Source organism: Talpa europaea, assembly GCF_964194135.1.
Source record: "Talpa europaea genome assembly, chromosome: 15".
NCBI classification, from domain to species: Eukaryota; Metazoa; Chordata; class Mammalia; order Eulipotyphla; family Talpidae; genus Talpa; species Talpa europaea.
The window spans coordinates 26,648,587-26,669,947 of NC_140083.1; the positions used below are offsets into that span (position 1 = coordinate 26,648,587).

At 34.7% G+C, this 21,361-nt stretch overlaps 1 protein-coding gene across 1 annotated transcript in view; it reads right to left on the bottom strand.

Moving 5' to 3' along the window:
* ACSS3 (acyl-CoA synthetase short chain family member 3) overlaps positions 1-21,361 on the bottom strand; it is a gene marked incomplete at both ends in the record, with an annotated part of 130,503 nt that overhangs the window by 42,614 nt on the left and 66,528 nt on the right. Inside the window, 3 exons of the mRNA XM_084254559.1 lie at positions 4,672-4,823; positions 18,830-18,925; positions 19,005-19,085. Coding sequence (XP_084110685.1) covers positions 4,672-4,823; positions 18,830-18,925; positions 19,005-19,085 — 329 coding nt within the window. The remainder of the gene's footprint in view (positions 1-4,671; positions 4,824-18,829; positions 18,926-19,004; positions 19,086-21,361) is intronic.

Below are 21,361 nucleotides of genomic sequence, written 5' to 3' on the forward strand. Positions count from 1 at the left end.
TCTGCCTGTTCTCTTCCCCGCTCTGGCTCTGGTGAATTCTCTCACCCTCCTGCGCTTCTGACTGTACCCAGTGCTTGTATAAATAAATAAATAAATGTTTTAAAAAAATTTTAAAAATACATATAGATTTAAAGAAAATAATCCAATTTCAACTGCAAAGAATAAAGGAGAAAAGATATAGTAGAGCTATGGTAAATAGTTCTAACACATGTGTCATTAAATTGTCAAAACCAAAGAAGAGAGCATAAGGTAAAAGCTACATTTGAAGAGATAATAGATAATATATTTCCAAAACTAATGGAAGTCATCTAGTCACACATTGAAGCAGGTTGAACCACAAGAAATTTAACCCATAATTCAAAGCTTTCCAATATGTAAACTCTGGACAAGATAGATTCATTTATAAATACTTCAAACCAGTTTTCAAATAACATCAGTTTTACATAGCTCTCCCACAAATAAAGAAGAGAAAAATAACACTTTCAAAATCTTTTTATGGGACCAGCATTACCTTGCAAACAAAATCTCTGACACTACTAGAAAGAAAAATCTGAAAACACTATGTATCATGAATATAGATTTTAAAGTCCTCAATATTAGGCGTAATGGAAGGGTTTTAAGTGGAGGACATTTAGATCAGTAAAAATATGATGAAGTAATGGATGCACATCATTGTACTTTGGTCTACCTTCCAGGGTAGGTAGTCATAACCCTGCCCTTCCTCAAGCTCTGCTGTGGCTCTGATCTCCAGTCTCCGTGAATGAAGCAGGAACTGGGAGTCGGGAATCCCTATCATGCCGCCAGTGTCTGCATGTGCACAGCAAACCTTGCAAATGTCTGACTTCAGCCTCAATTACCATTGCAAATGTATTCCACTTCCAGTTCTACAAAATGTTTATTTTAAATTCGTGTCTGAAACTCTGTTTTTTCTTTCTTTTGTAGTATCCTTCATTTTTATGTAATGGGGCGGGGGGGGGGACTGCATCAAAGTATGGAGTACAGTGATATTTTATTTATTTATTTTTTCAAGATTTATTTATTTGTTATACAAGAACCGAAGTACAGGCCAGATGTGGGGGAGAGTAAGAGGATTCACCAGAGACAGAGCGGGGAACAGCACAGGCAGACTGACTGAAATATACTGCTGAGGGGAGCAGCAAGCAAGACAGGGGAGGTCTGCCATGCCATGTGGGTATCTCTGCAGCTGGCAGAGATGGAACCCGCATTGCAGAGGCAGAGGACAGCTTCACAGCACTGCACTCAACCACCTGCACCACCAGGGAGGCCCCCTACAGTGATATTTTAAATGGAAGTCCCAGAACTGAATTTTTTTTCTAACTTAATTAAAATTGAACAGAAGATATTGAGTCAATCAATTTGTATGATGGCATTTAAAAAAAAAAGAAGCAGTAATTTAGAAAGCAGAAGATAATCATAGCTAAAAGAGTTTATAAGAATAATTGTTTCAAGGAATTTGCCTGGATTATGCACCTCTTATTCTTATTATATTCTTGTATTTTTACTATCTGTATGTCCCACAAAAAAAACAAAAACAAAAACTAAATAAAACCAGACAACTGTGTAACGTACATGAGGTTACAGTCAGCAGATTGTAGATCTGAACGCAGGGAATCTAATTCCAGAGTGATAATCTTTATTTCTATACCATACTTCCTAGTCTCAATTTTGCCCTAGAATAGTTTTGTAATCCTGAGAATGTTATTTTACCTCTGTGACAAGGTTTTCTCAACTGTGAAATGAGATGATTACACTAGATGAATTCTAATCTACTTTTCCAGATTTTAGACATCTATGATAAAATGAATTTATAGTCCTAGTTAGTTCCCTATTTTAGAGTATACACTTAAATTTACTGAGGGAGCTGGGATTTTTGGCAAGTCCTCAATTTATTTTAAAGCAATATTTATAACATCTTTTTTTAAGAAAAAAGTCATTTGAAAGGTTGTGTAAAAGAGTAGCAAACTGCAAATAAATCATAAACTTGCAATTATATCTAGTGAATATCAATTCACTCAGTATGAAACATTTTGAATCTAAATATGAAACTAAAGGCATAATTGTATGAGAAGACTTGAGTTCTTTATTCTGTCTCTAATCCAAACCTAACTCGTCTGGGCTTCAGTGTTCATGTTTTTAAAAATGTGATAGTTGGGGCTCCCCTGGTGGCATAGGCAGTAGAGCACAGCAGTGTTAAGCTGTCCTCAGCCTCTGCAGCACCGGTTCGATCCCGACTGGTCTGCGAGATTTCTACATGTCACAGCAGACCTCTCCTGTCTCGCCCTCTGCTCCCCTCAGCAGTGTATTCTTGTTCTGTTCCCCGCTCTGTCTCTGGTGAATCCTCTCACCCCCCCGTGCATGTGGCCTGTACCCCGGTTCTTGTATAAATAAGTAAATAAATATATAAATAAATAAACGTTTAAAAAATAAAATAAGGGCCTCCCTGGTGGTACAGCGGTTGAGCTCTGGGTTGCAAAGGTGCCCGCAGCCTCTGCAGCGCTGGTTCGATCCCCGGCTGCTCCCCGGCCACTGGAGGAGGGTCCCACATGGCGCGCAGACCTCTCCTGCTGCCCGCTGCTCCCTTCAGCAGTGTACTTCGGTCCTTCTGCCTGCTCTGCTCCCTGCTCTGGCTCTGGTGAATTCTCTCACCCTCCCGCACTTCTGACTGTACCCAGTGCTTGTATAAATAAATAAATAAATCTTTAAAAAAAAATAAATAAAAATAAATAAAAAATAAAATAAAATGTGATAGTTGAATTCTGGAGGTGTCTTTTGTTTCTAGCATTCTCTTAGTCCAAAAGTTGAGAATCTCCTACAATAGTCCAGTGAAGACATTATTTGAATGGATGAAAAATATGTAAAAAGCAAAAACTACTTTCATGCTATGAATGACAAAACCCCCTCGGTCAAGCTGGCCCTTGAGTTTCCCCTCATAGGAAGAATGAGTCAGCGTTTGTTTTTAATTAAGACTTTAGTTTTTAAAGTTTTTAGTTTTTAATTAAGAGTTTAGACATAGGTCAGAATGCCAAGCTAGTTTCCATGTAAATAGTTAAACTATCTGTTCCTAACTTGACTCATTTGCAAAATGAGGATAATTACAAGTGCTACAAATCCACAATTTTTGATGACTAAATGAGATAACAAACTTAAATTGCTTGTGCCTGGCACATAAGAGGTGATCGGTGAGAGTCTGCATTTATTAATAGCAGTAATTTGAATAATTGAGGGTGTTTATGGTGTTTATATTCTTGCACCGTTATGAATAACTCAGGTATCTAAAGATAGAAGGGTGTGATTAGGAAAGCGTATTGCACTTTCTCTAATGCTAAACCCTCATACTCTGTTTCTACAGGAATTAGCTTGAAAAGACGATATACTATAAATTCAGTATTATTTGATGCTTTATACATTATGCAAAATGGCTACTGCCTTCACAGTAAAGTATAATATCTAAAACCTCATATATAGATGGAAACAAGAAGATGATGCAGCAAAGAGACCTTGGCTTGCTGATCAAACAACTTCATGTCCTGAGTTTGGAATGCACTTGTCATACAAGGAACTTGTCACTGTTTCTTCAAAATTCCTGGAATTGTCTTAGGATATGGAGATGTCATATAGCCTAAGATGATTTTACCTTTTGGCTGAATTGGAAGACACTAAGTAGAACTGTAGTAAAGGAAGGAAGGAGAGAGGGTGAGCAGTAATATTATAAAGGAAGATTCACTTCATGATTTTTTTTATTTTAATAAGAGTATATTCTTTATATAATAGAAAAAAATTGTAAATCCAGATTTTTTTTATATAATAAAAAATAAAGGGAAGAAAACCCCAAATAAACAAAGCCAGTGACCTGCACAAGTTGAAAGCTCTTTGCTGACATGTGCCACTGGATTAAGATGTGTATTTGAAGTCCTTCTTTGGGGCATAACAACATAAAATTTATGAATCTATCATATAACTTAAAAAGTTCAAATCAACTTAAAATCAAACCTACTTTTTGACTTGAAGAAATTACAAAATCTCTTCACTTAGTTTATGGTGGCAGTAACCAAATTCAAAGAGGTTCAATGAGAATTGATGCTGGAAACTGCCTTGAAGATATAAATTGATATAAATTTCTTTGAAAATACATATCAATCAGCTAAATGGAATGTCAATAAACCAGCATAAAAATATCTAAATTATTCAGAAGATAATGTCACAAAAAAACAGAAAAAAATTTCCTTACTATTTCAACAAAGGTAATTTGTTGACTATAATTTTCACCTTAACCATATATATGAGAACAATTTTTTCCCACTATTTAAACCACTCTATTTTCAAAAGGCAGCTAGATGCTATCATCCTGTTGTATATCTATAAACTTATGTAGTAAACTTGTAACACTTGTATATTTATATACATATATACATACATACAAATTGAATTGAAATATGCACAATATGGTATTTTAAATCTTTAAAAATCTATTGTTTAGCTAAGATTCCAACTATTTCGAAGATATATTTAGAACAGTCATTCTTAATAACATTCAGAATATTTTGGCTCTATCTACAGTGGTATTCCAATGCCAGAAAAAATACAGAATGTTGAGTTATTCATTCTGATTGCAGTTTTTAATGTAATTTGCTCTGTGCATCTCGAGTTCACCTTGTCAGAGAGTACTGCTTCCCCAAGGCTGCCCCAGGGTCCTGTTGACGGATTGCTCTAATTGCAGTTGGCGCTGTAAACAAGGCAGCGACTCCATGCTCCGCCAGCACACGGAAATAAGCACTAGCATCTGGTGTTCCCACAGGCTTTCCCTACAATGAGATTCATTTATAATGTCACTTGGTAAAATGTCTCATAGTTCATTGACAGTTCAATACTTACACATTTTTACACATTGATATTAATAAAATGGGGTTCTCAATAAATATTATTTTTTAAATACTCTACCATAAATAAAACAAATAACATGTGCAGGCATAAGAGGCCAATTGCTCCAAGATGGAATCCTTAAAGCTTTTCAAATAGCAATTTTTCCTATCTTAAGTTTGAAAGATAAAGGACAGGAAATATACATTATATTCAAATTAATGACACAAGACAGTCTCCTACTTGCCAAGAAATTAAATGTATTATTTTGTGGGGTGAATGACACGACAGGTATGGTTGCTATGAATTTCTAACACCAACACTTTTTTTTCATAATCACTATTAAAAGTTATAATCTCACAAGGGAATATGGTAATAGTTCATGGGTGCTACAGTGGTGGGAGAACTATGGGGACTACAATGATGGAAGAAACAAATTTAATTAATTAAAAATAAATAAAATTAAAGTTATAATTTCAAATCAAATAAAACTTTACAAAATATTTGAAACTAATGGAACAGAATTGTGAGTCCAGAAGTAAACACACATAGCTACTAACTGTTAATCTATAATTAAGAAGCTAAGAGTATACCAAGAAGAGAGGGGAGTCAATTACATAAATAGTGTTGGGAAAACAGTACAGGCTCATGCAAAATAATGAAAATAATCACCACCTCACATCTTCCAAAAAGTCACTCAAAATGTATTAAAAACATGAATTTAAGACATAAAGTCATTAATACATTAAAGAAAACATAGGTCAAACCCTACTACACTGGCATTGAACATGTCTTTGTGGACTTATCGCCAATGTCAAGAGAAAGAAAATTAAATAAAAGCTAAAGGACTAAATCAAAGCAAAAAGCTTATACACAGTGAAAGAAACTATCAGTAAAACAAGACACCAAACTAAATGGGAGAAAATATTTGCACATCATAAATCTGACAAAGGGTTGATATACAAATAACTCACACAACTCAACAAAAAGAAAACTAATACCCCAATCAAAAAATGGGCAGCAGAGCTAAACAGACACTTCTTCAAAGAAGACATATAGATGGCCAACAGGCACATGTAAAGACGCTCACCATCACTTATTGTCAGGGAGATGCAAATTAAAACCACAATGAGATACCATCTCATGCCTGTGAGAGCAGAAATAAGGGTTGGCAAGGAACTGTTGGGGGCAATGTATACTGCTCCAGCCTTGTTTGAAACAGTGTGGAGGTTTCCCAAAATATTAATGTCCATTTCAATAGATAGAGCAATCCACTCCTACTGCAGCTATCCAAAGAGTGAAAAAACACTAACTCCAAGGGATATTTACACTCATTACACTCATTTATACTCAATAGTTCATTGCAAAACTATTTACAATAGTCAAGTTATGGAAACAACCTAAGCACCCAAGGATAGAGTAGTAGATTAGGAAGACGTGATAGATAGATAGATAGATAGATAGATAGATAGATAGATAGATAGATAGATGTTTTATATATATATATATTATATATATACGCACACACAATGGAATACTACTCAGCTATAAAAAATGATGACTCTTGCTATTTGCAGCAACATGGATGGAACTAAAGGGGATAACACTAAGTGAAATAAAGGCAGGAGAAAGACATATATTGGATGGGTTTACTCAAATGGGGAATAGAGTGAAACAAAACAAAGGGTCAGACAAAATTAAACCAATAAAAAACCCTTGAAATCTGACTATGGAATTGAGGCTGTAAAATTGAGGAGGTGGGGAAGTAAGGAGGGGAACCGATTGACTATGCTGGAGAACTGTGGATGCCACGGTGGTGGTGGGTGTGGTGTGGTGACGAGCTTCTATCTGTGGAGATGTGATCCTCTGACTGAATCACATGCAATTTTGTAAACTAATGTTACCTCAATAAAAAAAAAAGAAAATAAATTAATAAATAGGAATATATAACTGTTTCCTTAAGATAATCAAATGCATTTCTCTCAAAACAGAAGTCAGTACCTAGGGAAATACCAAAAGAATTCCAAAATAGAATTTGGCAACACATATCCATAATTTGACTCACAAGTTTTGAAGCTTTGAGAACATCAGTGTAAACCAGCAATAATGCAAACCAGCATTACTTCAATAAATAAATAAATAAATAGATAGATAAATAAATAAAAAGAATCAGCCACTTTCTTTCTCATAGCTATGCAAATAGTTGACTTTCATTTCTTTGATTTGTCTTAGGCACTGATTTGTCCTTAGTGTTCTTGGTTGTGACTTGCAAAATTTGATCTCATACACTTAAAAATGATTTATTAATTGACCTCTTGCAACTGACTGCCCTGTCTATGCTTCCATTTTCTTTCTTTCTGCTAAGTAAGTATAAATCACTTTCCCAGTGTTTTCTCAATAAACTAAAAGTGCTGAGATATTGAAAGTAATTTGACCTCCACTGAAGAAAGATATTTTATAGACAATTGGAGTTGAATTCCACCACAGTCCCAGTATCATGGAAAGTGATAATATGCTAACTAAAGGGTGATATTAGCAGTATAATAAAATGCTATCCCATGACTACCTACACAGAGGGCACAATTTGATGTACTTATACAGTGTCTTCAATGAACTACATCTGGTAATAACAATGCAATTTAAGTATTAAACATATTAGTTAAAATGTGTACCATGTTTTTTATAAATAATATAACCTTATAACTACTTTAGTAATTCTGACCCTGCACCAAACAAATTTCCATCAATATTGTATTTATTGAGCATAAAAATCATGACAAGATAGTATTACTATGAGGACACTTAAAGAAATGATGCATAAAAGCTCACAATATTCTTTTGAAGTTAATAGAACTTAGAAAGGTTCAGTTGTTTTGCATTTTATTGTTCATTCCCACAAGAACAGTCAGAGCTATGAATATGATGATTTCCTAATTTAACAATACTTTAATATTTATATATTTAACTCTTTTATATTCTAGGAATTCTACTTGACCTCAAATTTTAATTAAAACATTATGATGTATCAAAGAAAGTATTGTTCCTCCAAACAGCCTGCTGATTAACATAAACATTAATTCAGATGATGCTAACACTTCCTGCAATATAATACACCACAGAAAAAGATCTTTCATCAGAGACCATTGTTCACATATAAACAAATCATAAAAATTAGACGTTTATTACATTCATTTAATAAGTATTACTGAGCATCTACTATGGGCTAGGTACTGTTCTAAATTCTGGGAATAATTTCATAAACAAGCCAGGTAAGACACTGCTCCAGTGGAATTTACATTCTAGTAATTATTAGTATGTGTGTGTGTTTGTCCAAATATTATTTAAAATTACAGAGCACATGCTGTAAGTTTTTTGTGTCTAATAAAGGGAAATAATAAACATAGGACCTGTATGTTTTCAGCTTCTCTCACCACGAGTGGCTTCAGAAAACTGAAGCAAAGCCTATAAGCTTCTTTTATTATATGAAATAAAAGTGAACTGATAACTTATTGATTTTATAGCACACTTTTTCTCCTGCCCTCCTGCACAGACAGACAAGAATGCACACACAGGCAATATAATCTCTTTACAGTGTTTTAACAAAATAAGCAGCAACACACTAGTATTTCAAGGTGCTTGAAGAAAGTGACACTGACTTCAGAATATGCATATTCAGTAAGGAACAATAGCCTAAATAACCACCATTTTAAAAATAAAAAGATTTTAGGAATTTTTAACAAAAATGCACACACCAAAAGCAGTACGGAGTTCAAAGTTAACAATAATTTGAGAATCTTCAAAATTCAAACCATATTTCCAGTCTTTGCTTTGTCCCCTTGATTCCCCAGACTAAAGTCTATACTGTTGGTTGATGCCCAGATAACAAGGCAGAAAGCAATCCCTATAAGGGCGAAGTGGTGATTTAAGCTTTTGGCTACTATGTTTTCTAACATCCCTATATATATATATATTATATATATATAGGGATTTATGAAATAGCAACTGTTAATATTAATAATCGGTAAGCACTGATGCAAAGCACAGAAACCAAGACAGCTACCAAATATCTTAAAATTAACTTAACTGTAAAGTTTCCTACCACTTATGATTCATGGTGCTAGTATTAACAGCCTGCAAATGACAAGTCCTGAGTTAGAAAACCAGTTAATGTCCTGACTTTTCACACCATTTCTCCTGAGGTTAAGACTTCAGCACAGGAAAGTAGAGAAATCGAGGAACTTTGGAAAACAGAGATATACTGAAATACTAGAATTAAATTTTTGAGCAAAAAAAAATATATCTCATGTATGTATCTGCTTTATTTTTAATCTAATGATTTCCATTTTTCCATAAAATATGGTCAAGGTTACTTGTGGTTCTCAGTCTTCGACAGTTTTTGAGTCAACTGCAGTTTTGTTTCATTTTGTGGAAGGCTTAGAATACATCTGGTCTCTTTTTGAACTCTACATCTAAGAAGATCACCGAAGGCATGTTTCCACTGCAGTTGTAAGGTGAAGGCAGCATACCCCTTATGAGCTGGTTGTGAATTTCATGTCAGCAGACAGAAGCTGCAGTGTTGCCTTGTTTATTTTGGAAGGAGGACAAAATTGACAATAGCATTTAATGAGTTCCTGTTGTCTCATGCCTTTCAAGAATGAGAGTTTGAGGTTCAAACCTTAATCTTGAGATTGTTAAAAAGGTAACGATTTATGATTTCTTCAGGAGATACTATTTAGTCGGGGGGGGGAAGCAAAAAGCAGAAGAGTGTGCCTGCCATTTGTCCAATACCATTTATAATTTTAAAAAGGGGGAAAACTGTTCATACTATTGTGCAGGTAAGATTGACTGCTTCCAGTTGAGAGAAAATGGACAGTTGGGACAGGGAACCGTGATTTTTGCAATATGAACAAAACCAGTGTGTAACTTATGTCAAAAAAAAGGTTTTTTTTCCTCCCTAATGTCCCTCTTTCTCAATTATGCACATTGTATCGTCCCAATATTTAAAGTATTACTGCTACTTTAGTGCTAGATGACATCACTACTCTATGCCTTGATGCTCTCAGACCTTTAACTCTTTAAGGAGTGAAATTTATAAATACAATCTGATGACTATAAATTTATATCAAACTGACTTCCTCAAATATTTGTTGGAGATTTACCTTCATTCAACTAGCCTCATCTGTGAGGAAAGGCTGCCATCTCCTCTTTCTTCATCTCATTCAGAACATCTAATTTTATTCTAACCCACTGATTGTCAATCCTAAATGTACTTTATTTTTTTAAGATTTATTTACTTATGCATACAAGAGCTGGGATACAGGCCAGAGGTGTGTGGGGTGTGGCGTCTCATCAGAGACAGAGTGGGGAACAGAACAGGCAGCTGACCGAAGTACACTGCTGAGGGGAGCAGCGGGCGAGTCAAAATGTACTTTAGACCAACACTTTGGAAAAGTACCAAATGGTTGATCCCCACTCTCAAAGATTCTGATCTACTGGTCTTGAATTGGGGCTTGGCATTAGTATTCTGTGTGTCCCCTAAGTGATTCTAATCTGCAGTCCTGGTTGAGACCAACACATTATCCTTAGATACTAAGCACTTCCCAAGCTAACGCTATTTTCCAATACCCATCTGCCTGGTTGTCTTAGTAGATGAGTCTAGAATTCAATACTAACCTTTCCTGGTTTTCTACATGTGCTATAAATAAATGAGTCAAACCAAGTATTAATAAAAGTATATACTAATAACTGAAAACTAATTGTAGGAGTTCATATACTAAGAAAATAATTGGAAAAAACATCTGATTATGCCAAATATTTTATGCTTTGCTGTATAAGCCAAACTCCAGACTGAACATATATCATGATTTATAGGACCTCACACCCTGAATACAATGGCCCTTTCTCCAAAGAAGAATTAACTCTGGCCCAGCAGTCTTTCTGATTTGCCCAGAGATAACACAGCATTAACATTTCCATCTGGGGTTTCAGTTTAATTGTATCACTACTGGAGAGGAATGAATCTTAATCTTTTAGAAGAAAGGTTCCTCACCTGAACTTCAGGGGAGTTGTGAACCTTAGAAAAATTTTTAAAAGTGTATATATTCATTTTTCTAGGGAGGAAAGTCGGTACCTTTTAATATTATATTCTGAAAAGGCGCCCATATCCCAAAAATTTGTAGGTACATGAGCACTTCCCCAAACATATGGAGTTCTCTTCAGAGATTTCCTACTTAGTTCTGAGAAACAACTTGGATGAAGCCAGAGTGGAGATGTACAGGTAGGTAACATACATGTTTATTTTCTTGTCCACTGTATGGATAAGTTGCCTAAATAATACACATTTAATCCACTTCCATTAAATAGTCTTAAAACCCCAAAATTTGGAAGTCATTCTCTGAGGTCCTTGACCAATTTGTTTCTTTACCTTCCTATTACCTGATTATAAGAAATTGCCATTTCTATAAGTCAAAATCAGTTGAATATCAGCAGTTTTAAATGATTCAAATGAATACTTGTTGTAAGTTTGCTGTTTGACAATTTCTTTTCAGTGTCTCCTGTGGGCAATACCATAGAGTTACAATTCTTCCAGCTTGATGACAATTCTTAGTGCTAGATGACAGACATCACCACTCCATGCCTTAAGACTTTCCTTTCCTGGGCCTCCCAGGTGGCGCAGCAGTTGAGTGCTGGGTTGCGAAGCTGCCCACAGCCTCTGCAGCGTCAGTTCGATCCCTGGCCCGCCCCCGGGAGAGGGTCCCACATGGCGCGCAGACCTCTCCAGCCGCCCGCTGCTCCCCTCAGCAGTGTATTTCTTTATCAGTCTGCCTGTTCTGATCCCTGCTCTGGCTCTGGTGAATTCTCTCACCCTCCCGCACTTCTGACTGTATGCAGTGCTTGTATAAATAAATAAATAAATCTTAAAAAAAAAAAAAAAAACGACTTTCCTTTCCTTAAGAACATGCTCTAGTTTCCAGTACTGGGAAGGTATTACTTCTCCTAGGCTTTAGTTCAAAGACCCTTTCATACATATTTATATATACTAGAAATGTGTGTGTTTACCCATAACTTTACCTACATCTATATCCCTTTCTGCCAATTTTCAGCTGTAAGATGAATAAGGTCTGAGGATCTAATGTAAAACAGGGTGGCTATAATTGATAACATTGTATTGTACAATTGAAATTTGTTAAGAACTTAAATGTTGTAAGCAAACATAAATCAGTGAATGTGTGAAATGAGAGATGAGTTAATTAATTAGATGGGAGGAATTTTCTCACAATATATAAGAATATGAAATTGCATGGGATATATAAAAATAAAATTTATTATAAAAAAAGAATATAAAATCATCATGTTGTACATGTGATATATCCTATAATTTGTCAAATATACCACAAAAAAAAACTGAAAATAATTTTTAAATTGAGCTATCTCTTTGTTTTGGTTTTTCCTCTGACTTCCCCAGCTCTAAGAATTGACCAAATTGGGTCTTGTAATGAGGCTAGCCCCAGTGAATAAGTCATTACTTCTATCTAGGTCATAAGTATCCATACCTTTTGCAGGTAAAAGATGCTTACCTCTGAAAATAATAATGCCAAGTAAATGAAATAGAGCATTAGAACAGGTAATTCTGCAGACTCAGTGATGAACTAATTAGGGACTCTGACATATCTGCATTTTTAGTAGTCAGAGAAATTATAAATATTTTTCCACGTGGCTTTTCTGATTCTGCCTTTGCCTCTCCAGTTTCTCGATGTAGCTTTCCTGCCAAATCTTCACCTGAGTATCTTGACCAACTTAAGAATTTAAAATATTAACTTTTCTACCTCTTTCATTCCAAAAGTTTTTCTGAGTTTCAAGTCTGACTTCCCAATATCATACAAGGTCTAAGCAGCACCTTTAAACACAACATTGTGAAAATGAAAACTACCGTTTCATTTCACAATAGTTGTTTCTTCTACTGAATAGTTGAGATAATACTGTCATTATATATGTAGTCAGATCTGGGCCTCCCCTGTGGCGCAGCGGTTGAGCGCGAAGCTGCCCGCAGCCTCTGCAGCATTGGTTCTATCCCCGGCCACCAGCGGGGGTCCCACATGGCACGCAGATCTCTCCTGCCTTGCCACTGCTCCCCTTAGCAGTGTACTTCAGTTCTTCTGGCTGTTCTGCTCCCTGCTCTGGCTCTGGTGAATTTTCTCACCTCCCCGTGCTTCTGACTGTACCCAGTGCTTGTACAAATAAATAAATAAATAAATAAATCTTTAAAAATAAATAAATAAATAAAGACATCAGATCTTTTTTCAAAGGCCTTTACCCCTGTCTTACACTATCTATCTAACAACCTAACATAATGCCTTTTCCTTAATGCTCAAATTACTGATACCCTGACTTTGGTCACACAGCTTACACTAATCAACAATCACTCTAAATTAGCACTAGACCATCTTGTTTTAAATTCTACTTCCATCACCCTTGTACCACTGGTAAAGTTACTTAATGTCTTCAATCTTCAATTTCCACACTGTAAATGGGTATTTGAAATAATCTACCTCATGGATTTCTAGGTAGGATTAATTAAGATCCTGTATATGAAGTGCTTAGAAGAACTCTGATCACCCAACACTCAATCAATAACAATATTTACCATTTATAATTTCTCATCCATAATGTTTGCCCTTTCTACTGCAGTCCTAAACTCCTTTAAAGGACTAGTAGGCAGATTTTCTTGAACATTGCAAAATCACAATTCAGCCATTTACAAGTTACGTGACCTAAGATAGCTTATTAAATTTCTTTGATCTACATTTAATTCCATCATCAGAAAATCACATCAAAACTGGTATAATAATAAATTTTGACCATTTATCAAAGGCCCAATCCAGTTTCCAAATGAAAATTTCATATCTTCTACCCAGCATAAGACATTTTCAGTTAGGCACTGACTCAAAATGTTTGCTTTCTTTCCTTTATATTAATCTTAATTCTTTAACAATATTGTCAGCTCTTAGGGCAAAGAGTATATCTGATATCTACTTAGGTTGCCTATCAGCCTCTAGCAAGACACTGAGCTCACAATAGGGACCAAGAAATATTGTTGATGGAGCTATGACAATAGCTGTACTTGCTTGCTCCAACTTAAAACACAGACACACGAAGAAAAACAATAAACTCAAAATATCTTTGAATAGCCAGTCATGTGAGATAGCTAAAAGATGTTGGCATCTGCTTTATAATCTCTTTCAATTGAGAAGATCATATCATATAACCTGAATCAGAGTAATAACTGAGTCATCATTTTCTTGTTCCATATGTACAGAAAAGGCCATTGCTGTTACACTAGATTTTTTTTAAAAAAGGAGAAAAATCATTTTTCACTTCATGAGAGACAAAGTCTCTGATATATACCCAGGATGTGTTAGCAACATGATAGCTTGTTAGCAACATGATATCTATCAATCTTTTTTTCTTTTTTTTATTACTACATCCCTTCTAAATTCATTTAATAATTGAATCTCCATATATAAAGTGTTCATTGAACAAAATCTAAGTTTGTTAAATTTACTGAACAAGGAAGAATATCATCTTCATAGGACTTGAGAAGGGTCTTAAAAGCCAAGAGGTATTGAAGTTACTTACAGCATTAGGACACTGGGGTTAACCAAGCTGATTTAAGTTGAAATTATTAAGCATAGTACTGATTAGGGATTGACCAAGATTTGTAAATTATGTGAGTTTCTGAAAGTTATCGATCTTCACTATAAAACACGTAAATTTGCAACAAAGCATTAACATGAAGAGTTATACTGTTGTTCTGCATATCCTGTAATATAATTGCTCTAAAAAGCTGATTTTAAAGTAACTCGAACATAGAACTTGATGTTACACATTAACAGGAAGTAACATCTTTGTTATTTCTTGAAAAAAATAAATCTGTTGTTGGAAGAAGAGATCTTCAAATTAGATCAAACTATAACAAATGAAAATTCAAATGTCTTGCATAAAATGAAAGAAATGTACATGCAAATAACAGATATGTTGTCAACATGAAGCCTGAAATGGACTAAGAATTAAGAAGGTCCATGTGGGAAAACTGCATTACAGGATGACTCCATAGAGATTATAGATCTAGTGCAGTATCTACTAAAGTATCCACAGAATTAGCAGACACATGCACTGAAGAAATAAGGGGGATGATGTAACAAGAGTGTTCAATATAAAAATAATTGGAAGCTGTTATCCACAATATTCTCAAACATGAGACTTTCATAATTGGGATTGACTTAAAATTGGATTCATGTATATGAAGGGATGATAATTACCCATATTTTATATATATTTGCAGATTGTATTTTATATGGATCATATTCTATATATACATGCATATATGTGTATACAAAGTTCTATTTTACTATGGTACATATTTCTTCTGAAGCTTTCAATATATTTTCACATTTAATATCTTATTTGAGTCTTATGTATATAGAGAATCCATTTTCATACTACTCATTTAACAAAGAAAGGAGAGGGTTATCATAACCCTTCCTCATATGAATTCAGGAATAGAGCTTTAAATAAGAAATTATCAATGAATAGTTTGAAGTTTTAAAATATCTATACACAGCTTAAAAACCATTAAAGACAATTACCATCAAAAGCATAGAAACAAAAGATTATAAATGTTTGAATAATGGTGAACCATGAAATGTACTATATTATTCACAGAAGAAAGACTTCAAGGCCACTCTTATTTCCCTCACAAGGTCTACTCTGAAAGGGCAGATCCATGAGGGGAGAGACCACTGGTTATTTTCCACATCTGCTGTTCATTTTTCAATGTTTGTGTAGCCAGATCAACACATCTCTGTGTGCTGATTCCTTTGCCTTGTGCTTAGAAGAGAATTAATAGGCTCCAAAGGGAGTTGCTTCCAGTGCTCTGGTGGCTGCGTCAGAGCTGTGAGGACAAACAGACTTTGAAAGAAGAAATGTGGAGTACTTGAAAAGCAAACAGTACAATGGCTGGATTGCCTGGGAATGAATGGGTTGGTGTTTATATTTTATATTGTAGACTTATTCTGGAAAAGTGTGAGTTCATAATTTTGAATAATGAGTTGTTTATTCTATCCGACACTTACTGTACTACTGCCTCCTGGCAACTATTCTGAAAATTTCTCATAGAATAACCAACATACAGGAAATATATTATTAATATTGAAAATATATAAATCACTGATGTTGAGAAGAGCTGAGTACATTTTCTGAGGCCAATTAATATGTAGGAGTTTTAGGAATTATACTATGGAAATCTTAACTGCTATGCTTCCTGTCAAACACTAAAAATTTTCTTTTAAATTTACTTTAGAATGAAACTTTTTTTTTCTTCAGTAAAGGCACTTGAAGAGTCAGCATCACTCACTGTGAAGAGAAATTGGAATGAACTCCAGAGCTAGAAAATTAAAACATGTTATCAAATAATATATTTATTCTAGAAAAAAATGGGATCAATTGACTTTGAGAAGATTCATCGAAATGCAGAACTGGGAGAATGTATCAACTGTCTAGTTTTAATGATGAGGTAATAGATTCCTGAAGGGCTGAATTAATTTGCCCAAGGTCATATAGGTAGAAGAAGCAAAGCAAGATCTTCCACATTTTCAGTCCAGTTGCACTACAATTCAGAATCTAAAGTCCTCTAATTCCTCTAACTAATTTATTGTCTGAGAAGGCAGAGTGCCATATATATCCTCAAAGTTATTTGTTGAATTAACACAGTCATCTGCCCTGGTGAGCATATCAAAGAGTTTATTGAAATGGCTTGCTCCTCTAAAGTATACATTTTGAAATGCAAACAAATGTAAAACAAGAACAAATTTTCCTTTCATGAGGAGTTTCAGAGAGACTGTAATTAAGTACAAAATGACACTTTTCCCATTACGATCAAGTATACCAACCAGTTTATGACTTAATACCAACTAGATTTAGGGTGATTGGTTACTAATAATCCAGATGTAGACCTAGGTAATAACACTCAAAGAACAGTAAGTTGATTTCTTAAGCTAACCTTTCACCTACAAAACAGAGAAGGAGGATTTTGCGGTCTTAGAAATTGAAGGCATTACAGTCCCTCACTCCATCTTTGGTACCCTCAATGTTGTGGTAGGAAATTTTCAGAATGATATTGGATAAAAACAAATCCTAGAATGTATGAATTGGAAGAGATGTGAGGTTGTCTAGTAAAAAACATTTTATACATTTAGGCAGAAAAATTACTCTTCATTCAAATAGAATATTACTTGGGAAAAACAATAATAATAACAATAAAACTTGTTTATTGGTGTAAGTATAGAAAATTCATTTATTGCTTATTAATTTTATATAGAAACAGCATTCCTTGAGGCATGATTGGCAAATTAAAATTGTATATATTTAAGGTGTACAACTTGAAGTTTTGATATGTTACATTGTCAAATGATCAGTACAAACAAGCTAATTAACATATCCATAACCTCACATAGCTACCATTTTCTCTTATTTATTTATTTTTTACAAAAATAAATAAGAGAATAGAAAACATTGAAACTGCAAGTTGGTTTTTTCAAAGATAAAACTGACAAACCTTTAGTTAGGTAACTAAGACAAAAAGAGAAAAGACTCAAATAAATAAAGTCATAAATAAAACAAGAGACAATATAATGGATGCTTCAGAAATAAAATAGATCCTAAGGGACTATTGCGGGGAGATGTCTGTCAACTACCATGATTTCTTGCTTAGCTATGCAGCTGCCATGGTGGGGGAGATTTTCCACTGTATTATGGAATTAAAATGTGAGTGAAGATACATTTGTATGAGGTATTCAAGCAAAGATAAGGAGAAAGGCAGGGCCCTGGAAAATGTGTCTGCTCTTGAGAAGTGCTGAATTTTGATTCTACATATGACAGGCTGTTTGAAAAGGGGAGCAAATACATAACAAATAGACCAGACAGCATATTTGTGTGTAATGGTTCATGTGCTGTTGGAGTTAGGTCTGTTGGAATCAGAACCCTATTAATATAGTAGACTTCTGAAAAGGTATTGCTTTTTCCCTTTCAAAAATAAAGAAATAAAGTAAAACTATTACTTAAGTTGCTTATGAAGTTATCTTAACAGCAACTTCAGATAATTTCAGAAAATTAGAAATATCATTTTTCCCTTTGGGGAAAAAAGTTTAAATATGCAGTAAGTTATTTTTTTGTGGGGGACATCTTCATTAAGACATTGATTTAACAGATATTGATTGAGAGTTGATTACGTGTCAAGAAACAAGGCCAGGCAAAGGGGGAGGGAGTTTAGAGTGGGTCAGAGTGGACTGTGGTGTAGGGTTACTGGTGCTTTGGTTGTATATAGTATGGTAAGATACATTTGAAGAGATATGAACCTGTATTCCTAAAATGCATACAGTATATAAACCAATGTTCCTTCCCACACTGGGGCAAACAAACAAATCAAAGGGACCTATATGTGACTATTGATTTCTATATATCCCTTTCTCTTTTGAAATTATATCTTTAACTAGAAGAATATATAAAAATACTCCCTGCCCCAATCCAAAATGTTCTGTTTCTAGTTAGGACTAATTCTCCAGGGCCTCCCTGGTGGCACAAGGGGTTAAGACTCATCCTATGAAACTACCCGCAGCCAATGCAGCACAAGTTCAATCCTCGGCCAGGGAGCTATCCACATGGTACAGCGGACCTCTCCTGACTCACCCGCTGCTCCCCTCAGCAGTGTATTTCAGTCAATCTGCCTATTCTGCTCCCCACTCTGTCTCTGGTGAATCCTCTCACCCCCTATACCGCTGGCCTATACCCCAGTTCTTGTATGCATAAATAAATAAATCTTTTAAAAAAATAGACTACTTCTCCAAAAACTTTGGTTACATAACTATCATCTATAGGTTGTATTATTTTTTATTACCTCATATAAAACTGTTGTGTTCCCATGTAGAAGCGGCCCATAACAGATATAGGAATGTCCAACAACCCAGCCTAAGTCAGAAGCTGCCCACCACACCTAAAAAATAAGAATAAAAAAATTAACATATTATCAATCAGAGAAATGTCATGCAATGTGAATTCGAAAGAACAATTACCTCTCCAGGTTTAAGTCCGTAAACAGAAGACATTGTCCAGTTTAGCATTACAGCATATCCTCCAGTGGGTCTAACTACACCCTGTGGGAAAGAAAAGGAGAAGTTAAAATTGTAAATAGTATATTAAAGGATCTTTGTCTCTATGCTTTCCATAAAAAGTGTTTCTCTCTAAAACATTTTGTATTCTATAAGCCACAAAATACTTTGACTTTCATATAGTTGCATTTAAATGATTATTCTTTGCTCCTCCAATAATAAATACAGAATAATTTGTCTGCATCAGTCCATTTGTAGATCCATTTTCACAGGCCACTTTTGGTCTTCTAATGAAAATCTTCTGATTTCACAAAATCACACATAATAGGATTTTCAGGGTGTAATAAATTAATGTTTGCAGACATATTTCAGAATGAAAAATGGAAACTCAAAATTGAGTGCACAAAGAAGTCAAAGGTGGTTCTGTGCCTAGCGGACAGATTAACATAGTAGAGCCACTCCTAAAATTAATAAATTAATAATAGATCCTCATTAAAATGCTGGGGATGATGCTACCTCAGTATTAGAGCTAAATAATTTATTGATTTTTTAATGAATTGTGGAACTCTGTGTAGTCAAGATGAGTTGGAGTGTACCTAACATTATATTTGCCTTATATTACATTTTTGGGAAATGTTACGTTTGTTAACTCATAGTACTCTAACTTTCATGCATCAATATCTCGCTGCTATCCTTCACACTGAAGATATCCAACGTTAATACAAGATTAATAGTTTAAAACTGAGCACACAAGTCATCTGAATAAAAACTGATAGCAAATTTAATAACAAATTTTTTTAAATATTTTATTTGTACAAGAGCTGCAGTATAGGCCTGATAAGCGGGAGGGTGAGAGGATTCACCAGAGACAGAGTGGGGAACAGAACAGGCAGACTGAAGAAATAGACTGCTGAGGGGAGCAGCGGACAAAACAGGAGAGGTCTGGTGTGCCATGTGGAACTCTCACAGGCCAGCCGGGATCGAACCCACACTGCAGAGGCTGCGGACAGCTTCACAGTGCAGCGCTCAACCGCCTGCACCACCAGGAAGGTCCAATGACTAATTTTGCTTATTGCTTCACTCTAAACATTAGTCATCATTGGCTCAGAAAGACTTAATCATGAAATATCCAGAATGAACAGGTGAACATTTACTAAGAAATACAAGTTACAGTGCATGCGCATATATTTTGAAACATCATTAGTAGAGCAATTATAAATGCTCTATGCAAAAAATTATTATTCTCACTCAAAGGGAAAACATGCCCTAATTAAAAAACATGCTACTAATTGTATCCTTTTGGTATAATTCTGCAGCTTTAACACACATACATGAATCAAGGGAATTAAAAAAAATGACTTTGTTAGTTACCAAAATTTCTACTTTCTTCAAGTACCACTAATAAAACATAAGTATCAAGCTGTGGAACACATTTTATCTAACATCAGGAACACCTGGTCTCTTGGCAAAAGTCACATGCAGCTTTGTTGGTATTGGACAGCTACTTTCTGGATTATATGACATGGTTAGCATGCAGCTGGCTCTCTTGATCACCTTGGGATATAAGCACTCCTCAATGCCTGCCAGCAGGTTTCATATATGTAATTTCTTATGTAAACTAGAAGCTCTTTCCCAAGTATATTCTGTGCTATCTTTACAAACTTTGCTAATTCGTTTGTCCTATTGGTTCAATATCTTGATAAAATTTGATAGTAATCAACTTGCAAAATTTTTTCTAAAATATTTTATTCATTTTGTAAGGGATAATAAAAAGTAATTTTGGGGGGATTAGACAATATGCTCTTTATTATGGAGACAGTGAAAATTAATTTCAGTAATGATTTCATTTAAGAGGTTTTAGAATATTTTCTCCACCTTCTTGTCTCTGCACTTGGAACTCATTTTTATCAATAATTCAAAATATTACTATAATTGGGTAAAATTTTATATTATATGACACCAAGGAAAGATGAATCAGCTGGAAGTGATAAGAAGAAATAGAATGGTAGGGATAATATAGATGAGTAATTTATAATATTTGTAAAGTAATTTAAAGGGTGGGTTTCTATTTACCTTTCATATTAATGTCTTAAATACACTAACCTGTAGGTGAAATGGTGGATGCTTAAATCCATTTCACCAAAAAGAGAGGTACTTAACAATGAGATCTTGCATGAAAAAGCATTTAAAATTATGAAGATTAAAATTTAATCTTATTAAAATGATATCCTTATTTCTAGCAATTACAGCTTTGCTTTATATTTCTCCTAGCGTTAACATGGCAGACATGTCCAGACAGTTAGAGGATGGCAGCAAAGATT